The 21,689-nt window shown below is 43.8% G+C and overlaps 2 protein-coding genes across 5 annotated transcripts in view; one reads left to right on the top strand and one right to left on the bottom strand.

Moving 5' to 3' along the window:
* The first annotated feature begins 2,118 nt into the window (after window positions 1–2,118).
* man2a2 (mannosidase, alpha, class 2A, member 2) lies at window positions 2,119–19,301 on the top strand. 3 transcript variants are annotated; one of them, XM_075469550.1, is made up of 23 exons: window positions 2,119–2,250; window positions 4,204–4,351; window positions 4,779–5,036; window positions 5,172–5,316; window positions 6,166–6,337; window positions 6,546–6,673; window positions 7,010–7,183; window positions 7,665–7,851; window positions 8,587–8,764; window positions 9,078–9,280; window positions 9,789–9,971; window positions 10,146–10,260; window positions 10,385–10,455; window positions 10,556–10,721; window positions 11,629–11,865; window positions 12,102–12,224; window positions 12,462–12,576; window positions 12,860–12,993; window positions 13,086–13,227; window positions 13,542–13,675; window positions 14,469–14,660; window positions 14,752–14,865; window positions 15,104–19,301. In XM_075469550.1, exons 2-23 carry the CDS (start codon window positions 4,220–4,222, stop codon window positions 15,254–15,256), a joined length of 3,456 nt encoding a protein of 1,151 aa, XP_075325665.1. In that variant the 5' UTR covers window positions 2,119–2,250; window positions 4,204–4,219; the 3' UTR covers window positions 15,257–19,301. The 3 variants fall into 3 exon arrangements, with proteins under 3 accessions (XP_075325665.1, XP_075325667.1, XP_075325666.1); XM_075469552.1 differs by having other exon boundaries at window positions 4,201–4,351; XM_075469551.1 differs by lacking the exon at window positions 2,119–2,250 and having other exon boundaries at window positions 4,045–4,351.
* furinb (furin (paired basic amino acid cleaving enzyme) b) overlaps window positions 18,859–21,689 on the bottom strand; it is a 95,439-nt gene continuing 92,608 nt past the window's right edge. For both annotated transcript variants that reach the window (XM_075469553.1, XM_075469554.1), the window contains exon 16: window positions 18,859–20,951. In XM_075469553.1, the coding sequence (XP_075325668.1) occupies window positions 20,242–20,951 (710 nt within the window). In that variant the 3' untranslated portion in view covers window positions 18,859–20,241. The remainder of the gene's footprint in view (window positions 20,952–21,689) is intronic.

The following is a 21,689-nucleotide window of genomic DNA, read 5'->3' as shown; positions in this document are numbered from 1 at the left end:
CCCATATCATCCCCGTGGGAACTCTCAGTCTAATGCTATTGTTTGTCCTCTGTTGCCTTGGAGACAAGGCGGCCCCCACTTGGAGCTTGCGTTCAGGTACACCTGTTTAGACTCTTGTATTACCGTGGCGGCTTTGTTAATTGAGAAGAATATCCAGAATGGACAGTTGGAGCATCTTTCCTAGGGGCTGGGCTTTTTGTAAGACCTCATACTTAACAGACCAGCTGGAAATCTGTGAGGCTCAGCGACGGCACGGGGACTCAAGGAGAGAAGCCCTAGTCTGAAATTAAAATCAAAAGCAGCTGTGTAAACATTTGTTCCGTCTCACCACTTTGTTTTGTGAGATAGCATGCTGGTATACTGGTATACTCACTAGAGCCAGATCTAATGACGCTGTCATACACCTTTATCAGTGAACTTTGAATGTATTTGTGGATCCCATTAAAAGTAATCAGTCTCCAGGGACTGAGATAAACCAAAATACTGCCACCTGTTCCTGTCTTTCCCCACACATTATGACGATTAATTCTTGAAGCGTTTGCTCATCATCTGTTTCCATAAACACACAAAGAGTTCCTGAATAAGCCATCCAAAAAACCACAATGTGACTCACCTGCGGAGCGCCATTACTTTACCCACTCATGGCTTTTCAGGTGCTGTTACCCTGCATGAGAATTCAGAGCAGAAGTCAGGCCACTCTTGAGATTTGGTGTCAGACTTTGTGTCTGTAGGAAAGAGGCTCAGACAGGAAAGTCATTAATGCTTGTACAATAGAATTATAAAAGCACCATCTGATATCAGTTTTCAAAGCTCTGTGTTTCCAGCAAGCATCGAGCATTGAAAACCAAGCGGGGAGCCTGAGACGTATCTGACTGCTATTTAACATGAGTGGGGGGGGAGGGTTGAGTTTTGTGATTTTGCAGCATCTCGTTTATGTGCAAAAATGACAGCATGTGACAAAAAACATTTTAAAAGTTTCCACAATCCACTAGGTACAAAAATTTTGAAAGGTAGAAGATTATTTTCTGAACTCTTGAGTCTCTCACACAGCTTCTAGCTGATCATTTAAATGTTTGAGCTGTTCTTGCTGCTGGAAAGTTTGGACATGTTGTGTAGTGTGTATATACATCAGTACTTTGGGATAGGAACGCTGATAAATGACCACATTGCGACTTTAGTTGGTTTTAGCCTTGTAACATGAGAAAGTATGGATGTCTTTATTTTGGAATCTGTTATCAGACTATAATCAAACGAGAGGCTGTTGGGTGCTACTATGTGCACGTGCTACATATCCTATATGTGCACCCACAGTAAAGAGATGTGAGGTTTAATGAATTGATCATAGACACATTTACACTAATAAGGAACGGATTAGAATATGATTTGGATGACAGTTTGTATTTTTCTTAAATAGGAATGTTTTGAGTGTGGAGTTTTAATGTTCTCTCTGGGAACTGCGGCTTCCTTCCACCGTCCAAAACCACTGATGTTAGTGATTCTAAATTGACCCGAGGATAGAATGTGTCTGTCTGTGGTTGTCTGTCTCGTTTGTGGCAGCAGTCCTGACTTGGATTAAGCGGGTATTGAAAACGGATAGAATATGAATCCATGTCAATTACTGCTCTTGCTCTAATTCATGAGAAGTTGTATGTCATTGCAAAATTTCATCACTGAGCTACTAACTGAAAAAAATATTTTAACGAGTCTTCTACTAAAATCAGCAGCCAGCAATACAGGAGTAGCATCCTCCCTGCTATAGAGTAATTTCCCCAAGGTTTAATATGCAAAATGCAATTTATTTGCACTGAAAGATGAAAGATTTCTAAAGGAATATGGTGTATTATTTCAGGGTTTGATTATGATGAAACCAAATAGTATACAAATTTTGTTTTATTTTGTTTTTTTTACTGTATATATATTTATTTTTTTATATATTCAACTTTTTCTCTACTCATTATAGAATAAATACTTCATTATTTACAAACTCGTGTCGCAATGCAGACACTCACTTGTACAGGATGTACAGGTCTTGGAATTACAGGTTGGTGCATACTGAGTAGGACCTGCTGAGGCTGTTGGTCAATCAGCAGCGGATGCGCAGCTCCTCTCTTCCCATCAGGCTTTGCAGCAGCTCAGCGGTGCTAACTGCTAAGCTAAGTTCGCTAGTTCAGTAGGTAATCTGTCATCCTGGAGCTGAAAGCACGTACACTGCTGGACTCTATGCAGCTCCGGAGTTCTGTCCTTTGATGGGTAATGTCTGACTCTTTTATTTTGTTCATGTAGACACAGGGTCGGTAGGATGACATGAATGTTAGTCGAGGTTTAAGTGGAAAGTAAATGGTTAGCCTATAAATACCAGCCACGTATTGTCCTAATGTTTTCAAGCCAATACTTGCTGTCGTCTGTAATGTTCAACACATCTGTCGCGAAGCCGACAGGCAGCTGTTTACCCAGATTAATTAGCAATTTGTAATCCTCGTGATAACCTTATCAAACTATTGAACCTCAGTCGCAAGCCAGTCGACTTGCAGTAAGTTATTGTTGCATGTATGTAGCTAGCGCTAGCTTGTTTAGCTGCATATTTGTTACATCTACCGGTAATTAACGTTTAAGTAACTGATATAATTAGTTTTGGCGGTATACCTAATGACACTTACAGGTAATGAGGCTAAGCGCATTAGCCAGTGCCTTCTACCGTAAACAGGGTGATGTTTTAATTAAAAAAATGAAAAGAAAAAAATAGTTGGCTTGTTTGAAGGAACCCAGTTTCGCCTGGCTAGCAGCCCAGCGATAGGCAAACATCAACAGCGTCTGTCACCCTTGGGTCAATAGCCTGAGGAATACTATTCAGGGGAACGTGATAGTTCACCCTCCCATACACAGTGAAGCAGTTGGACTGTTTTCATTCATGCAAATATAACATGCCGTCATGTGAGCGGCTTAGGAACAGTTGCACATTTATATTTTGTCACGTGAATGCAGAGCTGGTTCCGTCTGGCACATCGGCATCAAAGCTTTTCATGCTAGATGTGTTCTGGCCCGGATGGTCTGAGGAGTAATCTTCCTCCTGCTGACATTAAGGCTGTTTTTCAGCCAGTGTTATCCACTGTAAGTGTCAAGCTATTATCTCAACTCCCTGTGGTAATGCTAAGATGGTCCCAGCCGGGGAAGTGAGCGGATTATGATCATGGATTTACACACAGAGGAAAATGTGAACACCTATTAGGTAGAGGGAACACACTGCACTCTTCTCAAGTGGATTTCTCAATCCTTTGTTTGCATTACTTGTCACTGAGAGTCTTGCACTACTTCTTCTTGTCAGACGAACAGTCTCTCTTGGAAAGGTAGAACGAGTAGCCTACATTTTCATTCGTTACATTTATATAAATGTTCCCAACAGCTGAAGAGGACCTTTGTGCTTATTAACTTGGCACTTGTGATCAAGGACAGATGCATTGCCCATGTTGGAACAGATGATACGCAGTCACCATGCCACTGAGAGAAGAATGACATTAGTCTCATTTTAATTCCTGGAGCGGCTTTGGGCAGAGTTGAGGCTTGATTAAAAAGCGGCTGCTACTTTGTGCCAAGTTGGTCTTTCTCTCAGTCTGCTCCTTTGCACCGCCGCCGCCCCGTTTGCAAACTGTGATGGCACAGGAGGCCAACTGAGCAAAAGGGTACCGTCTCTGGCTGTACTGGAGGACTCGACTTTCCCGTAGGAGTGGGGACTCGACCAGGAGAGCAGGCCCACAGCAATATACATCATGCTGCAGGGACACTAGTCTCCCTGTTTGGGCGCCTTCTGTGTGGCGTTTGTTTTTTCTTTTTTTTTTTGCAATCTCTTCTATTTGGATGGTTGAGCACAACGGCCACTTTGAAGGAGACCACCGGTGGCTGTGGTTTGGCCAGGGCTGACAGACTTCTTGCCAGCTATTACTGATTTAGTACCCTTCTCCACTGCAACCTCCATCTCAGTGGGTTCCAGTATGGTGAGTGGAGGCTACAGGCGTCACAGGAGTGGGACTAAACCTTTGTTACTGGCATAGTTGCTTACTTGCATTGTGAAGGATTTCATTCCAGTTTTCTTGGGATTTTTTTTGTTTTTCTCTCTTTTGTGCTAAAACAAGAACAGCTCCAGTCAAGGTCATTTTTTTTTTCTTTCTTTCTTTTTTTTGTGGGAAATTTTTAAATCTGGCAAAGAAGACTGCTCCAGAGGAGGATGAAGCTGAGGAAACAGGTGACGGTGTGTGGAGGGGCCATATTCTGCGTGGCTGTGTTCTCACTCTATCTGATGTTGGATCGAGTCCAACACGACCCCGCAAGGCGGCAGAATGGAGGGAACTTTCCACGGGTAAGAACATTCGCTGCATGTTTTCTGTGAAAACCCTTTTCTGCAGTTGCTTTTACAGCATACTGTGATAATACCTTTGGAGCTGCACCAAATCATAAAATGAGTTCAAACATCTCTACATCTCTCACATTTGATGTCTAATTAGTCTGATCTATGTGATGCTTTTCAAATAATCCTGCAAAACAAGGCTCAGCATTTATACTTTTTAAACTGTACACATACAAAAAAAAAGAATCGAGTCAATCACTTATTTTAAATAAGTTTAAATATACGGACTGGAACATTTTTTAAATCTCCTGCCCTTTAGATATATTTGCTAAATTGCCTGAATTCTGGTCTTAGTCTTCTTTTTTAAATTTTTTTTTATTAACGAGAATGATGATTGTATTGCGGTGTGATTTATTAATATATCTTTTGTTTCTTTAAGAGCCAAATTTCAGTTCTGCAGAACCGGATAGAGCAGCTGGAGCAGCTCCTGGAGGAAAACCATCAAATCATCAGCCACATAAAGGACTCTGTGATGGAGCTCACAGACACAGGCGCTGTGTCTCCCAGCGGCCACCTGCCATTCAGAAGTGCCAATGGTTCCTGGGTGCTACCCTTTGACGGTCGTCCCACTTTCCTCTCTGTCAAGCCCCAGGATTGCCAGTTTGCTGAAGGCACCCGTGGTCAAGCAGACGTCCAGGTGAACGAGCCACACTAGAAAATGAGAAGCGAAGTGCCTAAACAGACAATTCATATAGGTTGTTGTAGCTACTCTGTACATGTCATTGTATGGTTATTTTTGGGCCTTTACTAATGGGCGAATATTTCATTTTAGATGCTAGATGTTTACTCCCTTCTCAAGTTTGACAATCCTGACGGGGGTGTATGGAAACAGGGCTTTGACATTACTTATGAGCCTGACGAGTGGGACAATGAGCCGCTGCAAGTATTTGTTGTCCCTCACTCTCACAATGATCCAGGTGAGTTATTAGGCCTTTGTTCAGCGTTAAACCTAAGTGTGACTTTTATAGTCCGATCAGACTGTTTCTGCAGACGGAGCTTTAAGCAATTTGTTTCAAGAGCCTAAATGTCAGGCCTTGTTTGTATATAGGAAATTAAGTCAATTACTAAGCCTTAGCAAAGTGGGAGGGTAGTTATAGAGCTGCATAACTCATTCAAAATTTGAATCATACATTTTCATTATTATCAGCTCAATGCTGACTTGACTGACGGTTTGGCCACAAACAATAGAATTAGGAAGATATTAGCACTGCAAAACTGTTGCTATTTGTGGACAGAATTGGCTAAAATTTAATTTCAGACTGACATTTCCATTAGATTTGTTTAACAGAAAGTGATATGTTTCCTAACTTGACAGTTATTGATATGGTGACATGCTGCAGAGACGGCAAATTGTGTCCGTTAACTGTGTGAATAGACTTCATTTTGAGCTGCAGTTCTTCTTCACAGTCTTACGTGCAGCGTTGAATGTTTTTTTTTTTTTTTCCAAAAACAATGTTTTGTGCTTGCAGCAAAGATGAATATTTGACATGTTGTTTACAGGATGCTATACACTACACCACGGTGCATTCAAAGTGCAGAACAACAGCTCTGTGTAAGAGACCAGCTCTGATTGAATAAAATATGAGTTTATTTTTGACCCGCTGCAGCAGATTCTCACAGAGTCCTTTCACCTCTCCGTTCTTCATCTCTGTGTATCAGCTGGCTACTTTAGCGTGGTCGAATCGGAGAGTCTGTGAACAAAGAGTTTGTGGTTTGTTTGCCAGTGGTTGTGCAAACTGCTTCGCTTTGTCCTCCTGTGTTGTTAGGTTGGATCAAGACTTTTGACAAGTATTTCACAGACCAGACGCAACATATTTTGAACAACATGGTTGTGAAGCTGGCTGAGGATCCTCGCAGGAAGTTCATCTGGTCTGAGATTTCATTCTTCTCCAAGTGGTGGGAGACTGCAGATGTACAAAAACAGGAGGCCATGCGCAAGTGAGTCACAGCTTTGTGAAGGATGAAGTATTGCCAATTATTCCCCCTTTCAGATTTAGTTGATGCAGACAGGCCCCATGGCAGTGGGTGGTATCTGCTGGCAGATTGCAGACCCTCTGAAAATAGCTTGTTATCTGGTTAATGTGACCCGCTCTCTTTAGGGGTGGATTATCCTCACCTTGCTGTCTTAATCCTTTCTTTTCAACAGGCTGATCCTCGGAGGACAGCTAGAGATTGTGACAGGAGGCTGGGTGATGACAGATGAAGCCAATGTTCACTACTTTGCCATGATAGACCAGCTCATTGAAGGACATCAGTGGTTAGAGAGAAATCTAGGTACAAACTCAATCAGAAACGATTCCTTATTCACGTGCCTTGATTTATATTCAGAGGAATGATGGTGAAATGCTTAATAGGCTCTACTCTGTCTGGGAAGCTTTCGGACTTTTGCTTCCACATCATTCTAAATTATACCACTCCTAACAGTGCACGATAAGGAAATTGAGCCTCGTCATCCCACATGCAGCAGATGTAGCATCTCGCTCAGTGGGAGATAAAATGATTTGCCGTACTTTCAGTGCATCCTGCTGTGGTGAGCGATTTCCTAAAAATGCCTTCCTCTCTTTATCCGGGCATGTATCTAAACTACTTGCTTCCTGCTTGTGGTCACAGGTATAACTCCTCGCAGCGGGTGGGCGGTAGACCCCTTCGGCCACAGCGCCACTATGCCCTTTCTGCTGAAGAGGGCCAACCTGACCAGCATGCTCATCCAGAGGGTCCACTACTCCATTAAAAAACACTTCGCCTCCACCCGCAGTCTGGAGTTTATGTGGAGGCAGGAATGGGGTGAGTGGAGCCGCAATATCACTTGATTGACATGCTCATCTTTAAGCTCATTGAAGGATTAGTCAGACATCTTGCCATAGCAATCTAAAGAGAGAAGAATTTCTATGCTGAGTAATTGCCTTGGAAGAGCCGCCTTGATTATTATTTCTGAATGAATTGAAGGTCTGCCAAAGATGTACTGCTCATTTGTTCTTAGTAGGAATATCTCATAAGTCAGATGTTATCAGTTGGCGACTGGCTGTTCTTATGAGGATTCATTAAGCATATTATATTGCTTTATCTAGAACTTTCGAACATGTCCAGAGAACACCGTTAGATTGCCAGAAAGCCCTTTGAGCTTGGCGTGCCTGTAATCATTAATAATCGGAGCAGAACCTGATTTTTGCACCAACTGCATGTTGATATTTTGAGGCTTCTGCCAACCATTGATGAATGTAAAACCAGCGTTTTTCTTCTCTGTCTTTACCCACCGCCTGAACAGACACAGGGTCCAGCACAGATATGTTTTGCCACATGATGCCATTCTATAGCTACGATGTGCCTCACACCTGTGGGCCTGATCCCAAGATCTGCTGCCAATTTGACTTCAAGAGATTACCAGGAGGTCGGATTAACTGTCCCTGGAAAGTACCTCCTAAATCTGTGGTAGAGGCCAACGTGGCAGAGAGGTGAGCATTTACTGGGGTGTACTTTCTAGAGTTGAACAAAAGGTGGTTTAAGATATTTTCCTGGGCAACAAGAAATTGCTACTGTGATAATTATGATTGTTATATAAACTGGTATAAAAGGGCTAATTAGTGGTTAAAAAGTTGTTTCATACAGCACTAGGGAGGTGATTCAGAAATTTAGCCGACATGTTCAGTTGCTGCCTGATTAAGGATTGCATGTCTGAAAGAGGCTGTTAAGATGCAAGTTTAATTTTTCAGTTTGAACATATCCTCCCAGGACCCATCTTTGGTTTAACCTTTCATAAACAAATGTAAGAGAAGGCAAAGATGTTGGTTTGTTGAATGTTATGCAAACAGTTCAGTTCCTTGGTCTGGGTGTAATTTCCGCAGTGTTAAAGATGTCTCGCTTTTAGCACAGATTTGGTATTCAGTTCAAGCAACTCTCCCGGCTGATGCAACTTTGTGTTTTCTGTAATGGCTACTTAATAAACTCAACTTGAACCTGTGCCAGTGACAACAGCCAGTGAGTGCGAATGAACTGAGGGAGACAGACATGAACTGCTTACAGTCTTGGCGCCACATTAAGCAGCTTTTAGAGGTCGTGTTTCTCTGGAGAAAGCCTCCAGGGATGATTTGATCTTTATCTTTCCAGGGTCATAGCGATTTTCAAGCTAAACTGGCATTTGCAAAGCCTCTCAGTTTTTCTTCTGCCTGATGCCCTTCCCTCTCACACAGGGCACAGCTGCTCCTGGATCAGTACCGTAAAAAGTCCAAACTCTACCGCACCAAGGCGCTTCTTGTTCCTCTGGGAGACGACTTTCGCTACGATAAAGCCCTGGAGTGGGATCAGCAGTTTTTAAACTATCAGAAGTTGTTTGACTACATGAATTCTCACCCTGAGCTGCACGTCCAGGTGAGAAGAAGTTTTGTCAGCTGTCACACAAATCATGTTGCCAAACGTTGTTAAAAACGTTTCATTGTTTTGGCGTCCCTCAGCTTGAAGGGTACCAAATGTTACAGTAAAGTAATAAATTATGCAGTTGTATTTTAACGCGCTGATGGAACAAAGAATCTGTCATCACTTGATGTCTAGTTCAGAGGATACGGTGAAAAACGCAAGATGAAAGGCTGATGCATAATAATGGGCGACTTCATTTCTCCTGTTCGGCTGTGTTTGAGTTGGGGTGTTATTTTTATCTTCCTGTCATGTCATCTTGCTCCTCCAGGCTCAGTTTGGGACTCTCACTGACTACTTCAGTGCTGTGTTCAAAGCAAATGGAGTGGCCCAGGGATCCAGACCTGCAGACTATCCTGTGCTGAGTGGAGATTTCTTTGCTTATGCGGACCGTGAAGACCACTACTGGACTGGTTATTTCACCTCTCGACCCTTTTATAAAAGCCTGGACCGTGTGATTGAGTCGCATCTCCGGTAGGGCGGACTTGATAACACACCAAGTCATGTGTTAATGTGGATGAATTCTTAAAAATGTGCGAACAAGATCAAAAAGTGTGACTTGTGTGAAGAGCAACATTCTGCATACAAATTAACGTTGCAGTCCAAATTATAAGAAAGGCTTACAAACTTTAACAGTTTTACCACGTAGTTTTACTGCAACCATATTGATCCCTTTGAACATTTCTTTTGATTTGTTTTTATTTCTTTTCAGTTTTGCATTAAAACATTCCAGGAAAACAGATCTACATTGTGAAATGCTCATATATCCTATACTGTGCATGTCTCGCGTTGCCATACTTTTGAGTATATGACCATACTGTCACAAAATTGTCGATCGTGGCTTTCCTCTGTCAAAAAGATATGCTGTTAAAGAAAATGTAAGAATCAGCAGTGATCTGAACACAGCTGTAGCTGACCAGAGGAAACGATGCCTCGCACAAAAGCTTTCTTCAGTGACGAATTGTTTGTCTTTGTTCTTTAGGGGCGCAGAAATCCTCTACAGCCTGGCGGTTGCAAACGCTCGACATGCTGGCATGGAGGGACGCTACCCGGTCTCAGATTACGCCCTGCTCGTCGACGCGAGGCGGTCAGTTGCGCTCTTCCAGCACCACGATGCCATTACTGGCACTGCGAAAGAAAACGTTGTCATCGACTACGGCACCAAGTAAGAATCTGATGATTTACGAAGACGTTACAGCACAGGCTAAGTTTGCTGAATTCTTCCACGCTTAATCCTGTGGCAGTTCTATGTTAGCTTTTTTTATTTTTTTTTATTTGAATGCATCAAAAGAAAATAATAAGCTGTCTCCAGTGAGCCTGTCACCCCTCCCCCCCTCAGATTACTGCGTTCACTTATCGGCTTGAAGAGAGTAATCGTCAACGCTGCTCATTTCCTCGTCATGAAGAACAAAGAGTTTTATCGCTTTTACCAGACCGAGCCCTTCCTGGAGACGGTGAGAAGAAACATGGACTGACACGTCTGTCACCATATCATTAACAGAATGAAAAGGGAACTCTGTAGATATACGATTTATAGAATATTTAATGTACTTACTGCATTGTATTTCACTTCTATAGGATGACAGGCGCGCTACCCAAGATTCTTTGCCTCAGCGCACGTTAATCGAGCTGGACCCGGCAGGGCCGAGGTATCATCTTCATCTGCTCACATCTTTCATCCTTTCTGCCACTCTCAGCCACTCCCACGCCATCCCGTGCTCATGATTGCTTTTTCATTCTCTCTGCCAGGTACCTGGTTCTGTTTAACCCCATCGAGCAGGAGCGGCTGTGTGTCGTGACTGTGTTGGTCAACACTGTCAGGGTGCGGGTGCTTACCGAGGATGGACAGACCCTCCCCGTGCAGCTCAGTGCTCAGTGGAGCTCTGGTACTCAAATGAGTGCCGAGGTATTTGAGGTAAGATGATAAATTCATTAGGCTGCTGGTTTCTGCAGAGCAGAGCGCGCTGCTCAGTCCTCTGTGCACCAGATCAGTTAAGCTACAGAACAGTGCACTCAGCGCTTTGACAGGCTCACAACCAAATCTCAAGTCCTCATGTTTACGCACCTTAGTGGGAGAAGACACAGCAAAGCGTGTAGTTAAGATAGATTGTTGGCTGGTAATGCTTGTAGCATGCAGAAAACACATAAATTCCACAAACACACAGCTTGGAAGCATTTGTTCCTCTCTTTTATTTTTAATTCAACATTTTTCAGTGCAAGCCTCTTAACACAAAGTGTTGACTCAATAAAGTTTATGGTTGGTGGTTTGAACAAGCCAAGGTATAAGAATATAACTTCCTGGTTAAAGACTATTAGTGACTTTTGAATAAATAGCTTTCACCGAGAATATACCATATGCAGCTTAATTTAAACTCCCCTCCTTTTTTTACATCTATGTGCTGCTCGGCACTAGAACTGATATATTCTCTCAGTTCCTCAGAGTGTTTCTCTGAGGAACTGAGAGAATATATCAGTTCTAGTGCCGGAAGAAATAGATTAGCTCGAACCTTTTTTATAGAACCTACAGTTGTAAAAACATTTGCTCCATCGTGACTTTGTTGTAAGTTTTAATGTGTCTTTTTAAAATGAAACGTTATCCACCCTCCAGAAGAATTAAATCCAACACGAAACATAAACATTCTAATTAACATTGTCTTTGTTCTCACTCTAACTACAGCTCTTTTGCTGCTGTGTAATGGCTTTCAACTTCTAAATGAATGTCCCGTGGTCAGCATTCTCCATTCCATTTAACGAAGGAAAATGAAGCTGGTGTTTTTTTTTATGTAAAAACAGGCTTTTTGTGTCTTCAACCCTCTGTCCAGGCAACATTCATGGCGCGCCTGCCGCCTCTCGGCCTCGCTGTTTTCCATCTGTACGACTCAGCGGACTCGCCCATGACGCTGCGCTCCGACACACTGCTCAGGCTGTCCGGCCGGGGCGCCACCGCCCGGGCCTCGGACCCACTTCCTGTCCGCTCCCAGCTGTCCGACTCTCAGACCTTCTACATTAGCAGCCAGTCCCTGACGCTGGGCTTCTCTGGAACCACTGGCCTGCTGGAGGTCTGTGCTTTATCTCCTTTTTTGGCTTTATATCTTTACTAAGGATTTACTAACTCTACTTTAACTTTGATTTCTCTGGAGAAAAAGCCATGAAGGTGCTTTACTAACGAACCTCAGCTGCCTGATCCAAAGTGACTGGTGTTGTTTCTTCTGAAACAATCTTTCATGCGTTTATTATGTGTTTAACCTTTTGACCTCTTGCTTTCTCTCCCTTTGTGTTGCTTTTTCATTCGCAGAGTGTCAAACGAAAGGATGATCATCAGGAAGTAAAGGTTCATATGCAGTTCATGGTCTATGGCACGCGGCCCTCGAAAGACAAAAGTGGAGCTTACCTCTTCTTGCCGGATGGAAAAGCAAAGGTATTCTCTTAGTTGCATTTCAGATGTGAACTGGGCTTTCACAGAGTATACCTTGGGTATTGCATCACTGTATGCTGCTGGGGAGCTTGGGGCAAGAATGCTGCTGCTTCATCTTCACTGCATTTAAAGAACAAAGAACCAAGGCTTAGTTTCCACACTGTATTCGGTTGCCTGTTCTGTCCCATTTTTAGCACCTCTTGTCTTTTTGACTGCTCGCTGTCTGTTATCTGCTTTCAGCCCTACAACCAGAAAGAACCGCCCGTGGTGCGCGTGGTTGAAGGACCTCTTTTTTCTGAGGTGGTGGCACACTACCAGCACTTTCAGCAGATCATCCGCATACATAATGTGCCAGGTAGTTAAACACACAAAATGACACAATGGAGTCCGTTCCAAGTGGTTGTGCCGAAGCATTTTATATTTGAAGAAACCAGCTGGTACAAAAGTCAATAGCCAATATGCTAAGCAAAAAAGCAATTATGATTAATTGTTTTTATTTTTTTCTTTCCTGTCAGCAGACTGTTGTCAAAACCATTTTTATTCAAAGAGGATTTTGTCCACATTTGCACTTCCCATCGTCCCCTTTACTTTTCAATTCGGCTCAAGTTTGGTTCTCAATTATTTTGCTGTATTTCTAGGGTTGGATGGTTTATCTATAGACATGACTACCATGGTAGATATCAGAGATCAGACCAATAAAGAGCTGGCTGTGCGACTGGTCACTGACATCCAGAGTGAAGACGTCTTCTACACGGACCTCAATGGCTTCCAGGTCTGTTGCTCCCTGAGCCAAAGAGAATATTCGCTTGTATTTCTTCTTCTACAGTGTCGGAATATAACCCACCCTGTCATCTGGTCTTGTAGATCCAGCCTCGTCGAAACTACCAAAAGCTTCCCTTGCAGGCAAACTTCTATCCCATGCCCAGCCAGGCGTACATCCAGGACAGCCAGCACCGGCTCACGCTGCACACAGCTCAGTCTCTGGGTGTCAGCAGCTTGGAGAGCGGTCTGTGACTCATTCCATTTTATTTGATGTTGTTCCTCTTTTTATCCATATTGTTTTTGAAACGCACGCTACTTTTCTTTGTTTTCTTGTCTTGCCATTTGAGCAGTAATGTTAACGCACTTGTCTCTCCCACAAGAGGTGCTTAAGGAGCACAACAGTTCATACTCTGAGCTAATCCTTTTATCATCGTTACGTGAACACTGCAGGGGTTTGTGAATGACAGATAGATCAAAGTGTTTGTGTTTATCGACCGATGCTTGAAAGTTCAATACACCGGCTGTGCTTTATAGCTTTTGCCCCCCCCCCCTTCTCAGGCCAACTTGAAGTGATTATGGACCGACGACTGATGCAGGATGATAATCGTGGGCTGGGTCAGGGCCTGAAAGACAACAAGAAGACAGCTAACCGTTTCCGACTGCTGCTGGAGAGGAGATCCACTAGTAACAAGGTCCGTGTTCTGAGGGAAAAGTTGTTATTTGAAGGTATACAAATATTGTTGAAAGTCCAGCTTTTCACATTTGACTTGGTGTTGAATGATTCTAAAACTCCTGAACGTAAGGCAGATTAGCTCTTCAATCTGTTCTTATTAACACCTTTCCTCATATTTTTCCCCAGTACTCATTACCACTCCGTCTGCCTTCACTTGCTAATTTTCTTTTCCCTCTCTTCTTGTTTCCACTCCATTACCCTCAGCATGATGGCTTCTTTGCCAAACTCTCGTCCTTGTTTCATTCTTTCATCTCTCAAATCTTGAGTGACGGAGTTCGCGAGGTAATGTTGCCTTGGCAACAGCGCGGATAGTTTTTGTTACGCATAGCCGTAATCATAGCTGTAGCTTTCTTTTTGCATCCCTCCACCTCATAGCTGTAGCCAAATATCCTCTTATTGACAGCACAGTCGAGAGAAAGTAATTACATAATTTATCAAGTAAATGAATTCACATTGGCAGAGGACGCACGCCATTGGTTGCAGTTTTATCAGCCAGCTGCTGATGGTACCACGGATGAAACACGGCTTGCCTGCTGCAACACATATCTGAAACACCACAATGCTCCTCATTGGAAATTTGACATCACAAGGGTGTGATTAGTACCGTGTCTGCTTGGACTAGAATTAGAACTATAGCTCGTACTCTGACAAAGTAATTATAGCTTGTACCTCATGGAACATCACTAGAAGTAAGCCATTGATGTCGTAATGATTACACTTGTCATTTAAAATCCGTCTCTGCCCTCCTCCAGATGGAAAGTGCAACAAATAGTTTCCCATCTGTCGTCAGTCACATGACCAATGCCATCCTGAACCACGAGGTGTTGGCACTGCCTGTTCTGCCCAAAAGACGCGGTGTCCCCCCTCTACAAACTTTCTCCCCGCTCAAGTCCATCCTTCCGTGTGACTTCCACGTGCTGAACCTGCGCAGCATCCAGAGCCAGGTAAAATAAATGAAGAAGTAAATAAAATGAACACATATTTTGGCTCTGGATGTTTCCCGAATGAACCTCTTTTCTGTGTTTGCGTGAGCAGCAGGACCCCCAGGTTCCATCTCCATTCACAGCCTTGATTCTCCATCGTCTGGCACTGGACTGTGGCTTCGAGGCTCAGACCCTCGGCTTCAACTGCACCACGACACAAGGACAGGTCAGAGCAGAGGGGGGAGGGGGGAGACAGAAAGGAGGCCCGTCTGCCAAACTTTTCTCTCCATTCCTTCTTGTTTAAGCAGGACCGTGTTTGGTCCACTCTTCCTAAGAAACTATGATAAAAGTTTATGTCTGTACTTTCTCTTTAGGATTTTTTACTTGTAACATAAAGTTTTGTGCATCTTTGCAGCATTTAGCAACATTTTTTTTTCCCTTCCTGCACTTCTCTTTCTCTGCAGCTGAGCGTTTCAGGTCTTTTCAAGAACCTGGACCTGCAGCTGCTGCAGCCCATGTCTCTGACCCTGATGCACTCCAGCACGCCTCTGACCAACGACTCCACCATCAGCCTGGATCCCATGGAGATCTCCGCCTTCAAGCTCAAACTGCGCTAAGAGCCGTCCATCCTAAAAGCAGTAAAAACACACCAGACTCCTTGGACCAACAACCAAGCCCAAGCCAGCCACATACTGGTAACAAAGGAGTCTGCGTCTCTGTGTTTAGCGGAACCACAAAACACTAGAGCCCGGAGAATCCGGGCCTGCTGTAACAGGACTGACTGCACAGCAGGGGGCAGACGATAGCTGGACATGTGAGAGAGCAGCAAAACCCTGGTGAACTTACAGCTTTTCCAAATCAAGAAAAACTGCCGGAATCGCCCATCAGATGCAGCCAGGTATCTGTGTGTGTCTGCAATCAAACATGAAATCTCTTTCTGTTCTGCTTTGTAAGGACTTCTGTCTTTTGATATCTTTTCTCAAACCTGGACTGAACTACTGAATGTAAATATCTCAAATGACGTAGGTTGTGGGGCTGGGTGCCACATCAGAGTGCAATTTATAAAGCTTTATTTGGTGTATGGGGTTCTTAATTCTTTTGGAAGAAACAAATCGCTACGTATCCTTCTTTTTTTGTACCGCTCAGTCTGATGTCGACTGCGTTTCTTTTTTTGTTGTTTTTTTGACAAACTTGAATGCAGCAAAGAGAATGTTTGGTCTGATCAGGAGGCCTTCGCTGCGGATCCTTAAGTTGTCTGAATCCAAGAGTTCCACTCTGGTCACTGTGTGATAACAGTGTGATCATTAATCACGCAGGAGGGCTCCTCCTTCTCCTTCTGTTTCCCCGTTTCTGCTTGTAGATAGTCTGCAGGTTTTTCTGTTGTCCTGTCCCTGCGCCGACTCTTTGCTGATAAGAGAGCTGCGGCAGGTCTCTTGCCTCATATTGATCATTCCTGCGCTTGTTGAGATGGTGGTTCTGTGTAGCATACTGTATGCAGTAGAAGACTAGGCAAAGACTATACCTCATGTATACCATACAGCAGATATTTCGGTATGTGTGCGTCTGTAAAGAATGTCTATGTGATACTATGGGATTTTTCATTTTGGCGATGTTTCAAGGTCACATTGTACTCTATCAAGGACCTGTTTTTTTTAGGTACTTGATTAATATCTACGTGGAGCCGTGGGTTGTATAATTGCAGGAAAAAACAAAAACCCACACATTGCTGAGCATACCATAAATAAAAGGGTCACTCTGAATCACAAAAACAAAAGGATCGCCTACCTGTTGTGGTACAGTACGGTGCGAGAAACTTCCCATTACTGCACATCGGGCTCCTAACAAACACTTTCCTGAACCTAAACCGACTTATTTTTCTGTTTCTGTCAGTTTGTTTTCTGTTGAACAAGGGCAGAAACTTTCATTGGCTAAATATTCGGCACGATTTCACAGTGAGCATAATTGCTTGATAATTGAGAAAACGGTGAGGCTAAAATGATCATCGGATCATTTCTGCCACCTTCTCAGTACAGTCGAGCTGAAATTTTCAGTGAAATGTTATCTTCCAGTTACCCCACAGGCTATTATCGTGCTCCATGTCCTATCTCCACACGTGTAGATCTTCAGACACGCTGTTTTAAAGGAGCGATAAGTTATGTTGCACAGAAGCAGAAAAAGTCCAACCACTCTTGACATCCAACAGAATGTAACTCTTATAATTAGCATATTTGATATTGAGTATGGAGCACCAAAATTTCTTTCATGGCTAGTTTCTACTGAAGTTTTTATTTTTATTCCATTTTATTTCTACATGTAATTTTGTGCACTGACCCACCAAAAATAAACTGGATCAAACCACACCGGGATCCTCCACACAGAGTAAAGTTTCAGCGCTGCAGTGCTTTTTGCCCTCTGGGCTGTCTTCAGGTGCCGTGTCTGCCTCTTACAGCTGCTGTGGATGTTGTCATCTGTGGCTTAAGTTGAGACCGGACTTCTCACGGCGCCCTCCCCCCACGTGTTTCACTTTGCACTACAGAGCCATCTCTGCCCTCCTCACTGTGCCCCCTCACTCTAAGAGGTCTTCATCTTCCTCCCCCCTGAGTAGGTCTGTCCTCCTCCGGCCTCACGTCTGACCGGCCAGAGTTCGAAGCTCTGTGCTTCGTCTCAGTGGGAGCGCAGCTGTGGTTAACATCTGTCAGAGCGGACGTCACCGTGTTCTTCGGGTGTCTTCATCCCCCTCTTTCCTCCTGTTTCTGTGTACGTCTCTGTGTAGATGTCTTTTTCAGTTTAATGTAATACTTGGTGCGGCGTTTGTTTGTTCAGAGGTAATATATGAAGGCACAGCCTCTCCTGTATTTGGTGGTCATGGTGAAATAAAGCTGCAGATGGGATGGGGGCTTGAATAAAGATCAAAACACAGAGATTTGTCTTTTCAAATAGTGTCTTCATCATGTATTTTTTTTGACGCACTGGGGAAATTGGCATTCTTTTGTCTTCAGCTTGATTAATTCCTGAGCAGTAGGGGGCAACGTTGAACCAGTGTGAGCATCTACAGACGCTGTCAGATAAGTGCAGTGAGATGCCTCTTAAGACGGTCCAGTGCCCCGCATGTCAGCGGTCGGCCTCCCATCGAAAGTCTGTCGAGGAGTCGATCTGACGCCACACTGAGTACGCTCCTCAAACCGCATGTAGCTGACGGCGGTGAGTTTTCCTGTGTTTACCCCTCTGAGGCGAAAGGTGTTGAAAGCACCAGTGACAGTACTGAGCAGGAGTTGAACATGAAAATAAATGTTGGTGCTTCATGGGGAAGCAGGGACGTCACTGCACTAAATGTGTGGAGACAAAAATAAGTGTTGTGGTGGGCACGCACAGACTGCATGTGCCAGCATTGTTTCCCAGCCCTCTCTGCGAGTGTGAAGAGAGCAAAGACAGCATCGTGTTCAGCATAAACAGATAACGTGTGACCTTCTGTAATGAGACTGAAACGCTGTCCAATTGATCTAAAAGTGAAATCAGCTAATGGCTATCTGATTTGTTAGTGTTGCTTTTAATTAATGTAATATTTCTTCTTGCCAAGCCAAGTTGTTAGACAGTACTGTACAGTGGATGATGGCTAATTATTACAAGCTAAAGGGCACGCAGAAAAACCAGACAGTGAACGAGTGCAGAGGGCGGACGACTGTGTGAACAAGGAGGCAATACCTCCAGTGGTACAGCATTGATGATGCAGAGCAGGATGCACCCGTGAGGCGCAGAATACTGCAGCGAGCTCTCCCGACAGATCTAATTATGGACCACAGAATGAATGCACTTTTACCTGTGAACTCCCTTACATGCAACTTTCTAGAAGAGGTAGCTGCTAATGAGTAAGGCCTCAACCAAGCAGGCGTTGGTTTTCCTGCATGCATTCGAAAGCCCTTAAATAAATTCCTATAAACTTTTAAGAGGGAGTCATTGGAGCTCGGGGAAAAGTTTCTTGAGGGCTTTTGGCTCACTGCAGCTGGATAACAGGGAAAACAGACAGCATGCTGGCACCCTGTTAAAGCCCAACGCCTGAAGTGAAGGAAGCGCGCCTGCGACAGTGACATACGGCCACGAAGAAGACGGTGACGAGCCATCTGCGCTCTTGGGCGGTTGTTAGGGGGATGAATTAAAGATGCACTAAACCCTGAAAGTTTTAAAACCTGGCAGTAAAAACAAACAGCAGTCACAGTTATGCAACAGCCAAAGTCTGTTTATTCCAGCACGAAACTCTCCAACAATATTAACATCGATCATCTGTTAAATAAAAAAAGGGATATAAAACAAACATACAAAATGCCATTTGTTTTTTAATCACCGTTCTGGCCTTCAGATCCAAAGGCTTTGATTCAGCTCGTGTAGGTTTAATTCTACACAGGTAGGAAATAAAGCATGTGTATGTATTTTTTTTATGCACGGTGCTGACAATAGTAACAGAGGGAGATTTCCCCTTTGATGAAAATGTTCTGGGACAGAAGCCCCAAAATCAATATACAGTACACTCTGTGGGAAAATGAGAAGAAAATGATCATAAGTCTTACAAGCAGAAACCAAGGGAGACAATGTTGTAAAGGTCAGCCAAGCAGCTTCGAGCTAAGTGCTTTTTTAATGTCATTAAAAAACGGTGTTACTCTACTACAAGTCAGTATGCTTTTCTGAGTGATTTATCAGCTACGTCTTTTTCCAAAACAGAGCTTCATCATTCAGTTTCCTGCTCAAACAGCCTGCGTTGTGTTTCATCGTGGAGCTTAGGTGTGCCGAAGAAAATCTCAATTTAAAGTTTTCTCATTGTTAACGAACAGCGAGTCAACATCACAACCTCTGACCTGTCATCTGCCAGGAAAAAAAATGAGACGGAACAACAGCAAACGATCGGAGCTCGCTTTGTATTCATAACAAATCAGGAGCAAGTGTGATTAAGTTATGCGCTGTTGGGTTTAAAGATTTCCTCTGTTTTCACAGCAGAATAAGTCAACTCCTCACAGACTCACAGCCCATCTCTCAGGCTTTAAAAGTACATATTAAATCTGTGGCTCCAGAGAAACTGTGAAGACTGGAAAGTAAATCCCAAAGATGACGACTGGATAACGCTTTAGTTGGTAATGCAGTGTTTTTCAGGAAGCCTACGTGTATGTAGTTTCAGGTTTGCTGGTAGTTTAGCAGGCAGAGAAAGTCCTAATTAATGTGGCTTGTGATTTGCATCGTGGGAAATGTAGGATTCTCTGTTTCTGGGGTTGAACTAGCTCTCTAAAGAAATTGGGCCAAATCTGCTCACACTTGGAATGGTTAAAGACAAGTATAAATGATTGAATAACACTTTATATTGCTGACAAAGAATCAAGGGTATAATAAATATATGTAGCATGAAAATATTAATCAACCAGGATAAATTAACAAGTAAATAAATACACACGGAAAACAAAACAAATGAGCGACTGCATTTGGATGTGATGCTGATGGGACATTAAGGCCTGTGTTTTGTGTATTTCTCTGTGTTTCACCTCCACACAGTCACATCTACGTTCGGATGCCATCCAGGATGCGGCGGTATCAGACACCCCAGCGGAAAAAGCGAGTTCAGCTAGATGGAGCTTTGAGTCTTGATGAAAGCTGTCCTCTCGCTGTGACCGCCCAACTCCTCGCTGTCTGATTCAGACTCATAGGTGATCATGTCCTCCTCCGCCCACACAGTGGGAATCCCCTTGTAGCATATCCGAGCTTTCCTCTCCCGTCCCTGGCGGAAGCCCAAACCAAAGCCCACCCGCACCCCTCCCGTCTCTGAGAACACAGAGGGCAGTTTGGTCCTCAAGCCCAGAGCAGCGCCACCTGAGCGAATCTGCAACAAGAAGAAGACGCCGGCGAAGGCCGCCAGGATGAAGGCACAGCAAAGAACTGCCACGATGACAGGCAGCTGAGTGGGCGGAGCTACACTGAACCCCGGGGGTTCCTCCGTTTCTCCGCTGCTGTGGTCTGCTGCTGCTGGTTTCTCCACCTCCTGCTGGGCTCCGTCACCCTGGAGTCCTCCCGTGAGAGGGGATTTTCGCTGGACCTGGTTCTGGTGCAGACAGGAAGTGAGAACCAGGTGACTGTGAGGCGGGCAGGACAGGCAGTCTGTGGGCCCGGTGCCGGAGCAGGTGAGGCAGGCGGGGTTGCAGGGCAGACAGGCCTGAACGGAGGACAAATCCACCCAGTTCTCCAGAGAGAGGTTGAGGAGCTGCGGCCCAGACGTGAAGCCCGGGGGACACAGCTTCACACAACCCTGGAGGAAGAGCGAGAAGCCGGGGCTGCACTCTAGAAGGAATGAGGAAGATGCGATCACAGGAAATCCAATAAACACATCGACCATCTATAAAGACAAACATTTAAAGCTGAAACTACATTTGTCTTCTTGTTTAATTATTTAGACGTTGAATTTACAATAAATGGCCGACACAAATTCTAAGAGCCCTAAATTGCTTATTGGACTAAAAAGTCCAAAACACTAAAAATCCAATTGAAAGACAGGAAAAACCAGCAATTAAAAAAAAAAAAATCAGCAAGTATTTGACTACTGTTACACCTCCCAGCTTTAACAAATCTTTACACATTTAAAGTTTGCTGAGAGTAACAGGAAACCGAAGTTGTTGGGCATTTTTGTTTCTTTACACAACAGCTGAGCACAGTCTGGAGCGGTTATTTTATCTTCATTAAATAAAGTACTGATATCTGAATGACCGGAAACTGGGAGAGCCACTAAAAGACAGATGTAAACATTCAGCCTTTTTTTTTTAGAAACCTCATCCGCCTGTTGGTTAACAGCTGCCTTTAATTTACATCTGCAGAGCCCTGAAACACAAATATTGCCATTTTTTTTCTCTCACACAGTCTGAGTAAGACAGTTCATTTGTTAAGCAAAGACCACAAGCAGTAATTGGAAGTGTCACCATTTGTATCAGTCTTTTTCCTTTCAGTCCTTTCCAAAAGCCCACACTGCAAAAACTTTCAACCCTACATCTTTGCTGATGGTCTTATTTGAGAAAATAATATGTG

The sequence above is a fragment of the Odontesthes bonariensis genome, chromosome 7 (assembly GCF_027942865.1).
Source record: "Odontesthes bonariensis isolate fOdoBon6 chromosome 7, fOdoBon6.hap1, whole genome shotgun sequence".
Classification (NCBI taxonomy): Eukaryota; Metazoa; Chordata; class Actinopteri; order Atheriniformes; family Atherinopsidae; genus Odontesthes; species Odontesthes bonariensis.
This window is presented reverse-complemented; position numbering and strand designations above follow the sequence as displayed.